We start from the raw sequence: 16,925 nt of genomic DNA, 5'->3' as shown, positions 1-16,925 counted from the left end.
AATAGTTGTCACCAATACAATAATTTCTATAAAATAGGCAAAAGCCACAAATCAAACACAATAATAATATAATTATTATAAGTACTATCTCTCCCAGTCTCCCAGCATGTCCACCCAAACTATCACTGCATTTTCTCAACCAATGTATATTCATTTTTGGGATTCTGCTAGAATTCTTACTATTCAAAGTAATTATAATTATTATCCTTAATATTAAAACTCTATACTTTACTACCAATCAAACTACCAAACATGGGGTAACATGAGAATTATAGAGTAAATGGTAAAAAAGCAAAAGCAACACAGAGCAACACAATTAAACAAAAAAGCAATGTAGAGTAACCCCATTCAAACCAAACGGCACGCAGAGCAAGAGTAATAGCAAAATCAAAAACAAAACCCAGCACATCATCTACCTACGTGCAGATGATCCTAGCCAAAACCCACTAAGCGAAAAGAATGTAGCATCTCCCCAATGAAACTGTCTTAGTCCCTGAAACTTGATCCGTTTCAATCACCAATTTGTCAGCTTGCCGAAAAGAGTTTATATGACCAATACTCAGACAATGGATACGCCAACCTAAACCTTGTATGGCCTGAGAGGCAGTCTCTTGGGAATGGAAAACAGGTGGTGGTTTGGGGACGTTGAAGATGCAGAGGAAGGGTTTGAGTGAAGATTTATGGGGTTTTGAAGGGTTTATTTGAGATTTAGGCAATGAGGAGGAAGTGGAGTCCATTTGTGTTATTTGGCGGTGAATGTAAAGGTTTAATATGATTTTTAAGTGAGAGTGAGGGATTATATTGGTGTGGTGTTTGAAGCAGTGAATGGGCATGACCGGTTTTGATTGAATTTATTGAACTTTGACTGACTGGGATACAGCGGATGGCACTAACATTTTCTTTTGGCTGTGCTGTTTCAGGTTTTGTTTTTTGACATGCCTGTTTTTAAAGTGGTTTTTTTTCCCTACATGGCAGAACAGGAGACATTTTAGGATTTAACTTTCTCTCACTTTTTGCTTTTATATATAGTATATTAGATTTAATGTGTGTGTGGTCATGTGGTGGTTGGGGGGGAGCGCTTAGGTGGGTTTCAGATTCAAAATCTTGCTATGCAAAGAAAGAAATTGTAGGTGATGCTGCAATTTTTTCCTCAGATTAGGCCACTGACTTTGATGCTATAATCATCTCCCACCCCTCTTCTTTATGTTTATCAGTTTTACATGGGTGACGTTGGCTGATTGGTGCTTTTCACACCCATGGTCATTGCTTGTTCTTGATAGAATGTATGCAAGCTTGAAATGCACATATATCTATGAGTAGTATGTAGGTGTGTGAGTCCTAAACAGATTATTTTCCTTCATTTTATAGGATTATGTGGGAAACAAGCGGTTGGAGTTATCTGGCCAGTTAATTTCTCTACTCTTTGAGGTACCACTTTAAGCTTTGTACTCCTAGCTGGAATTTTGATACACAACCTTCATCATCTTGTGTTCAATTTCTTATATGTTCTTATCTCCATTGGTCTTATATCCTAGGATTTGTTCAAGACGATGATTGATAATGTTAAGAAGAAGATGGACGAAATCATGGGAAAGCCTAGCAGGTCTAGCCGATTTGACCCCGCGCCAGTAAGTCCTGGGAATTATTTTATTGACATCAAGGTTTTTTGGATAAGTAGTTTTGAAATTGTTAGAACTGTGGTTAAATGATTAAATTCACCATTTCCTAACAACATAAGCTTTTGGGACATCGGTAATTTATCATGGTATTAAAGCCATTTTACAATGGCCTTCAATTGCTTTCACTCTCTTTTACAATTTTTTCTGTTATCCTGTGGCCTCTAGAAAACACAGAGAGAGACTTTTGATATCCAGGTTGTTACATCTTTTGTTTTGTTAGCCTATTTTAGTTCTAATCCATAGGTGTCATCTGCATTAATTGTGCTTTTCTGCCGATGCTTACAACATTCCAGGTTGCATTTCTGTTGGGAAATCTCAAGCATGTAATTTTTAATACTTCTAAAGTACCAGGTTGTGGTATTGATTATTAAATAAAAAAAGCATTTGACATTTATATAATCAAACAGCAGTTCCTGATTTCAACTTAATTTTTGTTAAAATGCTAATTGCATCTAAATTTTTTGTTAATGAGGTATTTGCTTATACAAAAAATATTATTTCTAATTGAGAAATGTCATGCTATGGTTTTTTTGTTTTGTTGTGTGTGTGTGTGTGTGTGGGTATAGTACCTTTGTGGAGACAGTATTACAAATGGCCTGGAGAGGACGCTTTCTACAGGTAACTTCAATGTCAAACGGTTCAGGATGGACAGAAAAGGCATGACACAGGTTCGTTATATTACAATATCTACATTTCTGTTATTGTTCTTTGATGCCTTCTCTTTCTTACCATGTTGCTTAAATTTTTATTTAATTTTCTAGTAGGCATTCTGATGTAATTCAAAGGGGGTAAGAATAAGTACAAAATTAGAGGCAGGGATCTAAGGCTGATGCTCTAATTTGATTTTTTCTTGCTTCTCTTCCTCTCTCAACTAAGGACATTAGGGTTTGAATTGAAGAAAAATGAGGATGAGGGAGTGTTTAAAATTGAACCAGAAGTAGAAAATAGAAACAACATTTATATTTGCTAATAGCTTGTTTGGATGGATGGGAGTAGAGGGTAGTATAGTAGAGGGAGGGAGAGTAAGTTAAATTACCTTGTTTGGATTTTTTTAAGGGAGGAGGGGGAGGGATTTGGAGGGGTTTAGAGGGTTCTAACTACTTATAACCCTTCATTTTTAATTCTCCCAAATTGGAGAGATTTCGAGGGAGAGTAGAGAATAAAAATGCTTGACCAAATGACTTACCAAATTTACTCTTACCATATTAACAAAATTACAAACTATGAAAAGACTAATTATTCCCCCCTTCCTCCCTTAATTTTAAAAATATCCAAACAAGGTGGATGATAACCATTCCCCTCTACTCTCCTTTCCCTTCAAATTTCCAAACATAGCATAAGTTTTTTATAGTTACATGGAAAGATAGGATTCGAAATGAGCAAATTCCCTTAAAGGAAGGGGTGACCCTTATTGATAAAAGGATGAGGGAGAGTTGCTTAAGATGGTTTGGTCATGTTTGGAGGAGAGTAATTAATGCACCGGTAAGAAAGAGTGAGTATATTCAAGTTGAGAGAAGGAAAAAACGTAGAGGAAGACTAAAAATAACATTAGTAAAAATAGTAAAAAATGACGTGTCAATTAAGGAAGTAACATTGAGTGTGATTTTCGATGGCTAAGAAGAATACCTATGGCTGACCTTAACTAATATGGTGAGGATCCATGGCTGACCTCAAAAACTTAGGAACAAAGGATTGGTGGTGGTGGTGGTTGTTGCTGTTGCTGCTGCAATGATACCATGTTCTGTGGCAGTTTGTTTAGGGCACAAAAACCTAATCACCCTAACATACATAATTATTATTTATATAATATATGTGTATATGTGGGTTATTACAATGATATCACTATTTTTCCCTTGACTTGGTACAAAATCATAACACTATATAAACATGTTCTTGCTGTATTATGTCCTAAATCTTTCAGATTGTTGGTTTGCTATGTTCTTATCGCACATTGGTTGTAATTTTTTTCTTAGGCTATCTGTCATATATTTGAATTGTATGAAATAATAGAAAATTGATGCAAAGCATATGAGAAAATACGTTTTACAGACACTTGGTCATTTGAATAGGAACACTAAAAGGAAGCTTAGACGTCCATAAGTTTAATTTCGAGATCAATCTTGGTTGATTTTAGTTGCTGTTTTGTGTCTTGAAGTTAAATGTTTTCTTATGTGACTTTTGAATTATATGTAATAAGACAAGTGACTTTTTAATTATGCATGTGACATCTGCAGGAAAAATTCATAACTGTTGGATTAGATTTGAATTAGAGGTTGTAATTGCATCTTAGGGATGCAACTTATTGTCTTGGTTATGAGTTTTTATAATAACAATTTTCTAGAGAATTGAATAGCATTTTAGCCAACGCTTGTGGCTTTCCTCTCCCTAAATTTTAGGGATTAGTTTGGTTGTTCTTGCTAATTCGATAGCTTGAAATGGCTCTTGGATTTCCCCTATTAAACTCTCTTTTTCTCTCATTCATATTTACAATTGCATAAAAAATCCTCTCTTCACAGGTACTAGCTAGGTTATCATTCATAGCGGCTATGGGGCACATGACGAGAATCTCACCACAGTTTGAGAAGTCTAGGAAAGTCAGTGGACCTCGAGCTTTGCAACCTAGCCAGGTAAGCTTGAGGTGTCTGCACTACCTTTAAAAGCTATCTTCACTAAATTATTTTTATGTGGTAGCATGATGATTATCTTGTTTTGTGCTATGCTACTTTTGTCACAGTGGGGCATGCTTTGCCCATGTGATACTCCAGAAGGTGAAGCTTGTGGTCTGGTAAAAAACTTGGCCTTGATGACTCATGTTACAACTGATGAAGAGGAGGGCCCATTAATTTCTCTGGTAAGTTTCAGCTTTTAAAATTTTTTTATTTTTTGTTAGGCAAGATAAATTTGAATAAAAAAACTTACTTCATGGAAAAAACATGAAACAGCCAAGAGAATACAACAAAGACTAAAAATTATGTTAAAAATTTTATTATATTCTGAAAGTTTGGTGACACTTTTTGAAAATTTTAGGCTAAATAATTGAAAGTGATCCCTCTTCTAGAAGTCTTATGTGAAACTACCATGTAACTGTTGCTTTTATCTCAAAGTAACATAAAAATCTCCTTATGCATGGAAAATTGATGTTTAATGATTTGAGCACAAAGCCTTAAAACCAATTAGATTTTTATTTGGATTTCATCGAAAAATATATGACTTGGCCAGATTTAACATCTATCAAATTTGCAATCTTGATTTACTAATCAAAAAAAGTAGAAAAAGAAGAACATATGCTACTATAGTTCAAAAACATTATTTGATGGGGAAACTCAAGTAAGGATTTATTTTAATTTAGTCTTATTTAATTTTGGCATTAATTGTGATGTTAGCATTTTTATTTCCTAGAGTTGATGTTATTTTTGTCATTCAAAATTGGAATTTCCTCAAGTCATTTAGAATTAGTTTTCCTAATTCAATTAGAAGTAGGGTTTCCTATGTCAGTTAATGATAGATTTAGTAGTCTATATAAACATAATAATGCCCTCGTATGGAGTACATTGTTATGCTTATATAGAGACCAAAAAAATGATGTACTCCTATGGAGATTGTTGTTTACGGTGAAAGTGTTTTAGGGTTTGATAAGTCAACCCTAATACATAAAATATTATTTATATATAAAGTACATGATATTACTGTTTTGCCTCTATTACTCATAACACTCCCCCTCAAGCTAGAGAGTATACATCATACAGTCCTAGCTTGTTACATAATAAACCCAAACGAGTCTTACATAAAGCTTTGATAAACATATCAGCAATCTGGACTCTTGTAGAAACATATGGAGTAGCAATTACATCATCTTCTACTTTCTCTCGAGTAATATGACAATCTACTTCAATATGCTTGATTCGCTCATAGAACACAGGATTGGAGGCAATGTAAATTGCTGCTTGATTATCACAATGCATACTCATAGGCAGCTTCACAACAAATCTTAATTCCTCAAGTAAATGCTTAATCCACATAAGCTCAAATGATGTGTGTGCCATGGCTCTATACTCAGCCTCTGCACTAGACCTGGCAACAACAATTTGTTTCTTACTTCTCCAAGTAATCAGATTTCCTCCTAGAAAAGTGCAATACCCAGTAGTGGATTTTCTATCTGACGGTGATCCAGCCCAATCAGCATCAGTGTAGGCTTCTACCCGTAGGTGACCATTAGCTTTATACAAAAGAACACGGCTTGGATGTGCTTTAAGATACCTCACAATTTGAATAACTGGCTCCCAATGTGGAAGGCGAGGATCTTTCATAAACTGGCTCAAAACACTAATTGCAAATGATATATCTGGACGAGTAATTGTGAGATAATTTAGTTAACCAACTAAACGACGATATCTCTCAGGATTATATAACATATCCTCTTGATCTTCATACAATTTGACATTATGATCCATAGGAGTCTCCACTGGTTTAGATCCTAACAAGCCAGTTTCTTCCAAGATATCCAACATATACTTCCTATGTGATAAACTGATGCCTTCTTTAGATCTTGCTACCTTAATACCCAAGAAATAACGAAGTTTACCCAGATCCTTAGTTCGAATGGAGTTTTGAAGGTATCTTTTCAAATCATCAATACCCTGCTTGTCATCTCCAGTTATTATAATATCATCAACATATACTATCAACAAAATCTTTCCTCTATCAGAGGTATGAGAAAACACAGAGTGATCAGAGTGGCAATGTCGCAATCCAAACTTTAACACTACTTCACTGAATTTACTAAACCAAGTTTTGGGAGATTGTTTAAGACCATAGATGGCCTTATGCAACCTACACACTTTTCCAGACTCCCCCTGAGCAACAAACCTAGGTGGTTTTCCCATATACACCTCTTCCTTCAAATCGCCATTCAAGAAGGCATTTTTAACATCTAACTGAAATAATGGCCAACCCAAATTAGCAACCAAGGAGATCAAAATCTGGACAGAAGAAATTTTAGCAATAGGTGAGAATGTCTTGGCATAGTCAACACCGTATGTTTAGGTATACCCTTTGGCAACCAAGCGAGCCTTCAAACGCTCAATAGAACCATCAGGCAAATACTTCACAGTATACACCCAACGACAACCAACAGTAGTTTTCCTTAGAGGACGAGTAACTAAAGAGCAAGTAGCATTTTCAAACAAGGCAGACATTTCATTTTCAACCAGAGATGGACATAGCCTCTTGAACAGACTTAGGAACAATAGTAGAATTCAAGGATGTGGTAAAGACATGAAGAGATGAAGACAAGTGACCATAAGAGACAAACTGAGAGATAGGGTGAGAGATACAAGAACGCTTATGTTTGCGCAAAGCAATTGGAAGAGAGGTAGGATCAGGAGTCAGATCACTAGGTGGGGTAGAAGTCTCTGTTGGAGGTTTTTGCCGACGACAATATACCTGGAGTGGTTTCTAAGGAGATTCAATAGGCGACACAAGTGGTAGGAGAGGAAGACAAGGAGGAGAACTGTCACTAGCATCTGAAGGAGAGAAATAGGACTGAGATTCATCAAATGTGACATCAGCACTAATGAAACGACGCCGAAAAGTAGGTGAGTAACATCAGTATCCTTTCTGAGTACGAAAATACCCAAGAAAAACACATTTAATGTATCTAGGATCAAGTTTGTCACTCCCTGGACCTAAGATATGAACATAGCACACACAACCAAAGATCTTAGGAGGTAGATGAAACAAAGGTGCATCAAGAGAGAGCACAGTATAAGGGATCTGAGCACCTAGAACAGTGGAAGGCATACGATTAATTAGGTGACAGGCAGTGAGAATGGCATCACTCCAATATGATTTGGAAACACACATATGAAACTTTAAGGCACAAGTGACCTCTAACAAATGACGCATTTTGCGTTCAACAACACCATTTTGTTGTGGAGTATGGGGGCATGAAGATTGGTGAATTATACCATGATCATCAAAAAATTGAGACAAAGACGCATGAAAATATTCACGAGCATTATCAGACCGAAAAATATGAAGTGAAACATTAAACTGAGTCTTTATTTCCATATAAAATGATTTGAAAATTGAGTACAATTCAGACCGTTCTTTCATAAGATAAAGATAGGTGACTCTAGAATAATCATCAACAAAAATGATAAAATATCTAAATTCCAACAATGAGGGAGTGTTTATTGGACCCCAAATATCAGAATGAACTAAATGAAAAGGACTACTAACATAACTCTCACGCCTAGAGGCAAAAGGCACCCTATGGTGTTTACCCAACTGACATGCTTCACATTGTAAAGACTCAATTTGATGACACAACGGAATTAATGACTTCAAATTCTTGAGAGATGGATGACCAAGGCAACAATGATGCTGAAGAGGTGAGATAGACAAATGAGAAGCCACTATACGGGAAGAACCACATCGATCCAGGTAATAAAGTCCATTGGCTTCATGCCCTCCTCCAATAATCTTCCCCGTCTTGAGATCCTGAAAGATACAATGAGTGGATAAAAAAAATGGCAGCACAATTCAAAATTTTAGTAAGCTTACTAATTGACAAAAGGTTAAAAGGAAAATCACGAATATATAAGACAGAAGAGAGAGAAAGATTAGGACTAAGATTGGCAGTGCCCAAACCAGAAACTATAGTGGCTGAGCCATTTGCTAATGTAACATTGGGAAGACTACTAGATTGCTCAAGGTCAAAGAGTAAACCTGAGGTACCTATCATATGATCAGTAGCACCTGAGTCAATGACCCAAGGATCCTGAGTGGCAAGACAAGCAGCGGAAGTACCTTGTTGAGCCAAAGTAGCAGTAGAATTAGATCTAACAAAGTTGGAATGCAGAGACGAGAGGCGATTGTACTCTTTCTCAGGAATAGAGACTACTCTGGATGTTGGTGGAAGTGATTGTGAAGGCGGTTCTTGAACTTGAAAACTAGCTTGGTGAGCCGAGGGTTTACCATACAACTCCCAACAAAAGTCTACTGTATGATTCTCACCTTGACAATAAGTGCACTTGCGAAGACCGCGTCCTTTACCATGATCCCCTTGTTCACTACCACGGACCCCTTGGTCACGACCTCCAGGGCCTCGGCCCCCACGACCTCGACCTCCATGACCACCTCTATTACTCCCCATATAAGTGGTAAAAGCAGATTTATCACTAGAAGGTAATGCATCAATATTGGAGGAAGAGAAAGGGGTAGTACTCGAATTAGATAATGTGGCCTGTTGAAGTCTACCAAAAACTTCACTCAATGAAGGGAGGTTTGGACTAGCTAAAATTTGTGATTTTATTGGATTCAAACTTTTAGGCAATCCAGAGAGGAAGCGAGCAACATGCATAGAATCTCGTTGTTTCTTCATAATTTTAACATTAGAGGAGATAGGTTGATAAATATTGAGTTCTTCACGTACACCCTTAAACTTGTTATAATAGTCCTCTGAAGACATATTACTCAAACTCAAGGAGAAATAATTTTGATGAAGATCATAAATCCACTTCAAATTGTTAACACCAGAGTAAAGTTCCTTGGCTTGTTCCCAAACAAGTTTAGCAGTTGGTAAGAAAACCAAACTACAACTGATTTTAGACTCCATGCTATTCCACAAACAACTCCTAATTTGTGCATCTTTGGCTCTCCAATCAGCAAATTTAGGGTCTATAGATACAGGAGGTTCCTTAATCATGTAATCAAACTTCTTTCTACCAAGAAGAAAGACTTCAATTGCCTGTGCCCACTGAGCATAATTACTTCCATTTAGACAAATGGAGGTTTTTGATAACATATCAGGAGATAAGAAATAATTAAGGGGCTGAGCACTGTCTTTGGACTCCATAATAGCAATATGAAGAACAAATTAACACTAAAGAAATATTTTGGACTGAATTAAAACAAACTCCAACCAACAACCAATGTACAACCAATCAGCCACGCCAACAGCAACTCATCTATCAAAGAATCAACACCAAACTATTCCAAAAACAAGGCAGCAACAAATCCATACCAACATCAAAAAAAAAAAAGAAAAAAAAAAGAAAAGCCCAATCCACCACTAAACATCAACCTAAGGCTGCCTGAACAGATAATCAGAGAACGTATTGAAGAAGAGAAGAAAATCAGACCATAGTTGAAACCATCAGTTTGAAAACTCTGGCAGCGGCGCTAGGGTGGAGGAGCGGCTGCACGAGGACCGGCGAGTAAGCTAGGATGGGTCGCCAGAGGAGGGTGAGTAAAACCTTGCCTCTCTCGCGGTCAGGCGACGTCGATCTGGTGTTGCGAGACTCGAGAGAGGGTCACCGGCGTTGGACAACTCTTTCAGCCACTAAATCGAGATCGTTGGAGGTCTCTATTAGGGTCGTTGGAGCTAGCAAGGTGCTGTTATGGTTGTCGGCAACAACAATATCGGTGGGTGGTGGTTGGAGGATTAACAGCAGCGGCAAGTTGGTGGCTCTGATGCCATGTTGTTTACGATGAAAGTGTTTTAGGGTTTGATAAGTCAACCCTAACACAAAATATTATTTATATATAAAGTATATGATATTACTGTTTTGCCCCTGTTACTCATAACAGAGACGACCTTCTTTTGATAATGATTAAAATTTCTCTTGAAATTGTCTCAATGGTCTGGTGTTGATGCACACCAACCAACACTGGGGGCTAGCTCCCAAAGGTTTTCTCTTTCTTTTTTTGTACAGTAGCATGAGGGAAAATCCTCACTTGTGATAATCTCATTAAGAGAGAATACATGTTAATAGAGTGGTGTTGCATGTGTGGCTATAATGGGGAGACAATGGAGCATCTTCTCCTACATTGTAGCGTTGCGTTTGAGTTATGGAGCTTTGTTTTTGGTTCCTTTGGGTTTCAACGGGTGTTGTCGGAAAAGGTTAATGATCTTTGTTGGTTTTTGTTAAATTACCGATTGTTTCAAAAGTTTAAGCTATTGGAATATGGTAAATTTAATCATTTAACCATACAATTCTAACCTCCCCCTCACGTGCTGGCCGAAACTACCTTTAATAGGTGAGGCTCAACGCATGGGATTTTAAATGGGAGGTAGAATGGAAGATACAAGGATCAAACTTAGGGTCTCATGCTTTGATACCATGTTAAATTACTAATTGTCCCAAAAGTTTAAGCTATTGGAATATGGTAAATTTAATCATTTAACCACACAATTCTAACAGTTCCTTTGGATATTTGGAACTTGGTCTTGTTATGTTTGATGCATTGTGGCAGGAACGGAAGTGTTGTACTTTTGATGACATGAAACTTCCTGGAACACAATTGATAGAATTGTTTGCTAGTTTGTTGTTTGATTTGTCTCGGGTGTGGGGTTTTACTAATAGTGACTCCATGACTGATTTCTTTAGAATAATTGTCCTTTTATACATAAATTTTGTAATTCTTTAGACTCCTTTGTGCCCAATTTCATGTACATGAAGTAGGGTTTTTTTATTTTATATTTTATTCTAATAACTAAAATACTCATTTACTTATCTGAAAAGGTTGGTCTACGAGAAATTTTTCCGAGAACAATGGCTGATAGCATGAGTATTTACCTAGCAAAAAGAAAGAAAAGAAACAAAGAAAGATGATAATAAGAATAGCTCAAAGAATATTATTGTTGCATGGCTTGCAATTTATAAAGGACTTAGTTTGTTTGGTATCTTCTATGTAATGCCAAAGACTGTGGTGAGCTCCTAGCAAGTAGGCAAGGAAAGTTTGGTCGTCATTGTGATGGCGTTATCTAGAAGGCTGTCCCTCATTGCTTGATGCGATGCATTTGGTGGGAGAGGAACAATGGGTGCTTTGAATACTCTGAAAGGACAATGGCAAACTTAAAATTTTTCTTTTTTAGAACACTATTGGATTGGATGTCAATCATAGGAAGTCATTCTTTTTCTTTGGTTTATGATTTGATGGATGCATGTAATTTGTGTATTTGATTGGTTTGATCCCCAGATGTATACTTCCTGTATACTTGGGTGACTCCTTTTCATGATTTGCATAAGATTTCCATTACTTATCCAAAAAAATTAAAATTATTTTTATAATAGACTTAGTAGAGGTATAGAATTTCGTGATGAGGTTATACTGTAGACATTGTTTTTAGGAACGTGTTGGTGTGTGTGTGTTTTTCCTGGCAGGATCTACTTCATATGCTTCTATTGCTATACTGAATTATGACTGGAATAGTGAGCGTTAGTGGGCTATTGATCAAACCAAGGTAAAAAGTTTGTATGTCACTATAACTAGTCTATTGTGATGATCTTGTATATATGCTATTTGGATAGAGAGGAATTCTTGGATTTATTCCTGTAAATCTAATGCTACGATTGAGGAAGCTGTCATTCAAAGCATCGGATATGTAGTTTGAGGTAGAATAGTATCTTGTGGAAACTTGAAATTTTCAAATACTCTTTGATGCTTGTATGAGTTCTACCTTTATAATATAAGGTAAATATAGACATACATATTCACTCTGCTTCAATGTTATGGTAATGGTATTCACATTTAATAAAGATTTGACACTGTTGCCTATGTTTGTGTCACTTATTCTTCCTATCTTTAATTACTGGTTGTGATAGTGCTACTATTTGGGCGTTGAAGACTTGGAACTACTATCTGGAGAAGAGCTTCACACACCAAATTCCTTTCTAGTTATATTTAATGGGCTGATCCTTGGCAAGCATCGGAGGCCACAGGTACTAGAAGTATATAATTGAGGTGAATATTTAGAAAGTTTTTTAATTTTTTAATTTCTTTTTTATGTTCTCTCTAACTTTCAATGTTTTATTTCTTTTTTAGAATTTTGCTGCTACCATGAGAAAGTTACGGAGAGCTGGCAAAATTGGCGAGTTCGTAAGTGTATATGTCAATGAGAAGCAGGTAAATTATTTTAAAACTACCATTTTATCCATTTTATTCTTTCTCCTGGTATTGGCTGTGTTATTTCCCTTGAATGGGCGATTGTGAAATAATATGGAATCTTATATATTTTCATAGGAGGATATGTAATTCATGCATTTGATTTGATGTAAAATGATACAAAAGAAAAAATAATTGATGTAATGACCTGAGGAAATCACTAGTCAAGTTACTATTGGGGCTTCTCGTAATCACTTATTTACCCCAGATCCACCTAGTAAACACTTGGTGTGGGATTCAATACATACTCGCATAACCCACACTCAAACAATCAAATTCAATCAAATCTTTCGTGTATCACATCTCCCCAGCTTAAATTCCCAATGTCCTCGTCACAGCCCATGTCATATTGCAGTGCCCCCAAGCCACACGGTGTTACCAGATTTGTTCTAATACCATTTTGTCATGCCCTGACCCATCACTAGCATGATATTTTCTACTTTGGTTGCATTGACCTCAACGTCTTTAAAATGCGTCATACCAATTAAGGTTCAATGCCTGTATAAAGTGGTGAGGTCTATGTGACTAAAGCGGTTTCCTTGGGTTGTTATAGACAGCATCAAAGTTGACTTTACCGGCTAGGGTGGTGGGTAGGTACCACATGGGGACACAGCCCTTAAGGGGGTGGATTGTGGTGACCCAAAAGTTCAAAAGACCTCTTAAGTGAGGTGAGGTGAGGGAGAATCAAATACCCGTAATAGATTTTATAAGGGTTATTTTATCATTATCATTAATAAGGGACATCCAAAACCTATACCCAATCAACCAAAATCACCAAACAAGTTTTCTCCCAATCCAGGATTAAGTTATCCTTATCCTGGAAACAGAATAGCTAAAACTTCGAACCGGATAAGGGTAATACATGTCAACTCTGACCAACAACCATATTGGCGGCCTTAGAACTTGTTGGCAACCACTGCGCTGGCAACCAACAACTCTAGCAACAACCACTGAGAAAACCACCTTGGAACCACTGGAAACTACCGAGAGATCGAGGACAAGCCACCGGTATATCCGTCTAGCAACCTCCGTGACTGGAAAGCTACTAAGAACACGCTGAAAACAACAAAAAAACAACAAAAACAGATGCCAACTTCGAAAAACATCAAAAACAACTGAATCGGTGGAGGATGGTCAAAAACCACCACCGATCTTTCGAGAACAACAAAAACAGAGATCTACCAAGCTAGGTTGCGTTCAGACCTGAATTTCAGGTCAAATCTATGTCTATATGTTGGATCCACAACACCAACAACAACAGCTAAAGCCACCAATGATGGCAATGAGACAATAAGCTGAGAACAACAACAACAACCAACAGCAACAATAACCAATCTGCTGAGAACAACCACCAACAACTACAATCACCAACAACAACCACAACTACACCAAAAACCATCAACGCCCTTATGTGGCGTTTGGTACGGGAGAATCTACATTACTCCTGACATCCAGATTCCTAGGAATGTGATTCCTTGCAATCTGGATGCCTAGGAATGTAGCTATTCCTATGTTTGGTTTTATTGGGAATCTCTTAAGATTCCTAGGAATGTGAAATGATAATGTTTGGTTTATTCCCAGGAATTTTAAATGAATTATTTATTTTTTTCATTTTATCCTTAGATTTGAATGTGAACTACTAAGTCCTTTAAGAAAAAAAAAAAAAAAATCTTTCTCTAAATAAATAATGAAAAAAAAATATAAACTATTAATAATTTGTTGAGCAACACACACACAACAACAAAAGTGAATACCTTGCAATAATGGAGGGTCCCCTTCAAAATTCTTTTTTTCCACACGTGAAACCTAAATAGAACTTTGTTAAAAAATATATCAACAGAGTTGTCTATCCTGTTTATGTTATTTTGGCGGGAAAAGATAAAAGATAAGGGAAAAGATATTGATGATTTGTTTTATATTTTATCTTAATTGCTAAAAGGGTTAAAATTGTCAATTTATTAAAAATGCAATTTCTTTTAAGTTTGGGAATCTAGATGTCCACTTGTTTCAAAGGGAATCCACATTCTTATTAAGAGGGGTTTAAAGGGGGAATCTAGATTTCTCTAACATCTGATTTCCTGGCGTGATTTGCAACCAAACATGGGAATCTTTAAACATTTTTGGGAATCCTAAAATATTACCCCGTACCAAATGCCACATTAAAAAACAACTAACAAACTTAGATTTGAAGGTTGAGCAAGTACACACCCATTGACAACCATCGGCTCTGATACCATGTTAAAGACTAGGATAAAATAATGTAGAGAAGTAGATGCAAGAAAGAGAGAGGAACATGAGGGATTATGCGGTTTGACCAACAACCTGCATCCATGGGATAAAGCCCTAGTAGCTACATGTTTACTGTATACTCAAGTTAACAATTACATTGAACCCTTAACAAGGTATATATAGAGACTAGAAGTTAGGGTTAGCCCAACATGGGCTTCCAACATAACTTGTCCTCTTGGGCCATTACATCAATATAAACCGAATACTTTTAACAATCTTGGTAGATATATTAATAACATTGGACAACATGGAAAATGTTTCATCACAACTCATGAAACAAAAGAGATGCTGCTCTGCATAATTACTTGGACACTGAGAAAGTAGTTGCTAATGCAATATGACTACAATTTATGATTGATTCTCTTGTCATAATCTAATTTTATATCACTTTGTTCACTTTGATCTCTGTCTTGATTGTCATTTTAATACTTGATTAGGTTACTTTTCTAACTGAGCATGTGGCAATAATGTCTTTTGTTGCTTCCCTCTGCATCATTTTGTTTCTGCAATGTTTTTCCAGTATATAAAATCATAACTGCACAGCTGACTTTGAGGCAATTATGTCTTTTGTTGCTTCCCTTTGCATCATCTTGTTTCTGCAATGTTTTTTCAGTATATAAAATCATAACTGCACAGCTGACTTTGAGGGGAAACATGTTTTCAGTGCTGTGTTTACGTTGCTTCTGATGGAGGTCGAGTTTGTCGTCCACTTGTCATTGCTGACAAGGGCATTTCGAGGATCAAAGAACATCATATGAAGGAGTTGTTGGTAAGTCTAATTTATGCCTTGTTTCCTTAATTAAGAGTTGTAATTTCAAAACTGATTTTATTTTTTGTTCTTTCAAGGCTGGAGTCCGTACGTTTGATAGTTTTTTACAAGACGGGTTGATTGAGTATCTTGATGTTAATGAGGAGAACAATGCTTTGGTTTGTTACATTCTAATAACTTGTTAATTCCTTTGATGCTATGTTGTCATTACTTGATTCAATTTCTCTTGTTGCATAATTATCTATTTCATAGATTGCTTTATACGAAGGAGAGGCTACAACAGAAACAACACATATTGAAATTGAGCCTTTCACCATCCTAGGTGTTTGTGCTGGGCTTATTCCATTTCCTCATCACAATCAGTCACCTAGAAATACTTATCAGGTTTTATTAATTTTTTTTATTTTTTATGTGCATAACTTCTCTGATTGCTATTTTGGATTCTAAATTTCAGTGATAAAAAATGTTTCACCCTTGTGTTCTGAAATTACTTATTTTTATCTTCATAGTGTGCAATGGGGAAGCAAGCTATGGGAAATATTGCATATAACCAGGCAAGTGGATTTATTCCATGTTGTCAATTTTTTTTGTTTTGTGGCAGGAGCCCGATTGTTCTTTCTTTACCTTCCAGCATGTTTGTCATGAAGTTACAAAATATGCTTTCCTCTGTTCATACAGAAATCACTGATAGTTTGGTTGTTCTGTAGCTTCTTTTAATGCGTGTTGGATAAATTTAAATCATCAAGTATAATTCAATTGTTTGTATAAGCTGTATAATTTGTGTGTATAACTTGGCTGAATTACAACTTTAATCTGAAACTTCCAAAACCACTTCATTAGGAGCCAAAAGAAAATGGTCAATGCGTTGAGACGTCACAATTATAAATTATTAATCAGATACTGTCTGTTCTATTATTTATTTTTGTAGTTGTATTTGACATTTTATGGTGGATCTTGTCTATTTGGTCTTTTCCTTTTCAGTGATAAATTCCCTTTCCCATGGTCTTCTATGGGTTCAAGTTCCACAAAATAAGAAGACTAACTTTTTGTTTGCATTTTTCTTTCCCTGTGTGAATAGATCATCCATAGTTGTTTATTATGGCAACTTTCATAATTTTGATCTGTATGACTAATACTGCCCAACTCTCTTGATTTGTAGTTACGTCGGATGGACACCCTACTATACCTGCTGGTGTATCCTCAACGACCTCTGTTGACAACAAAAACAATTGAGCTGG

At 36.3% G+C, this 16,925-nt stretch overlaps 1 protein-coding gene across 2 annotated transcripts in view; it reads left to right on the top strand.

Moving 5' to 3' along the window:
• Positions 1-16,925, top strand: part of LOC126727621 (DNA-directed RNA polymerase III subunit 2) — a 42,639-nt gene that overhangs the window by 14,832 nt on the left and 10,882 nt on the right. For both annotated transcript variants that reach the window (XR_007656292.1, XM_050433431.1), the window contains exons 15-26: positions 1,369-1,428; positions 1,536-1,628; positions 2,246-2,347; positions 4,196-4,306; positions 4,414-4,530; positions 12,290-12,406; positions 12,510-12,590; positions 15,583-15,687; positions 15,765-15,845; positions 15,940-16,071; positions 16,197-16,241; positions 16,847-16,924. Coding sequence is in view for 1 of the 2 variants with exons in the window: in XM_050433431.1 (XP_050289388.1) it covers positions 1,369-1,428; positions 1,536-1,628; positions 2,246-2,347; positions 4,196-4,306; positions 4,414-4,530; positions 12,290-12,406; positions 12,510-12,590; positions 15,583-15,687; positions 15,765-15,845; positions 15,940-16,071; positions 16,197-16,241; positions 16,847-16,924 (1,122 nt within the window). In the remaining variant the exon portion in view is untranslated. The remainder of the gene's footprint in view (positions 1-1,368; positions 1,429-1,535; positions 1,629-2,245; positions 2,348-4,195; positions 4,307-4,413; positions 4,531-12,289; positions 12,407-12,509; positions 12,591-15,582; positions 15,688-15,764; positions 15,846-15,939; positions 16,072-16,196; positions 16,242-16,846; position 16,925) is intronic.

Source organism: Quercus robur, chromosome 5 (genome assembly GCF_932294415.1).
Source record: "Quercus robur chromosome 5, dhQueRobu3.1, whole genome shotgun sequence".
NCBI classification, from domain to species: domain Eukaryota; kingdom Viridiplantae; phylum Streptophyta; class Magnoliopsida; order Fagales; family Fagaceae; genus Quercus; species Quercus robur.
The sequence above is the reverse complement of the archived record's forward strand: the minus strand, read 5'-3'. Positions and strand labels throughout refer to the sequence as shown.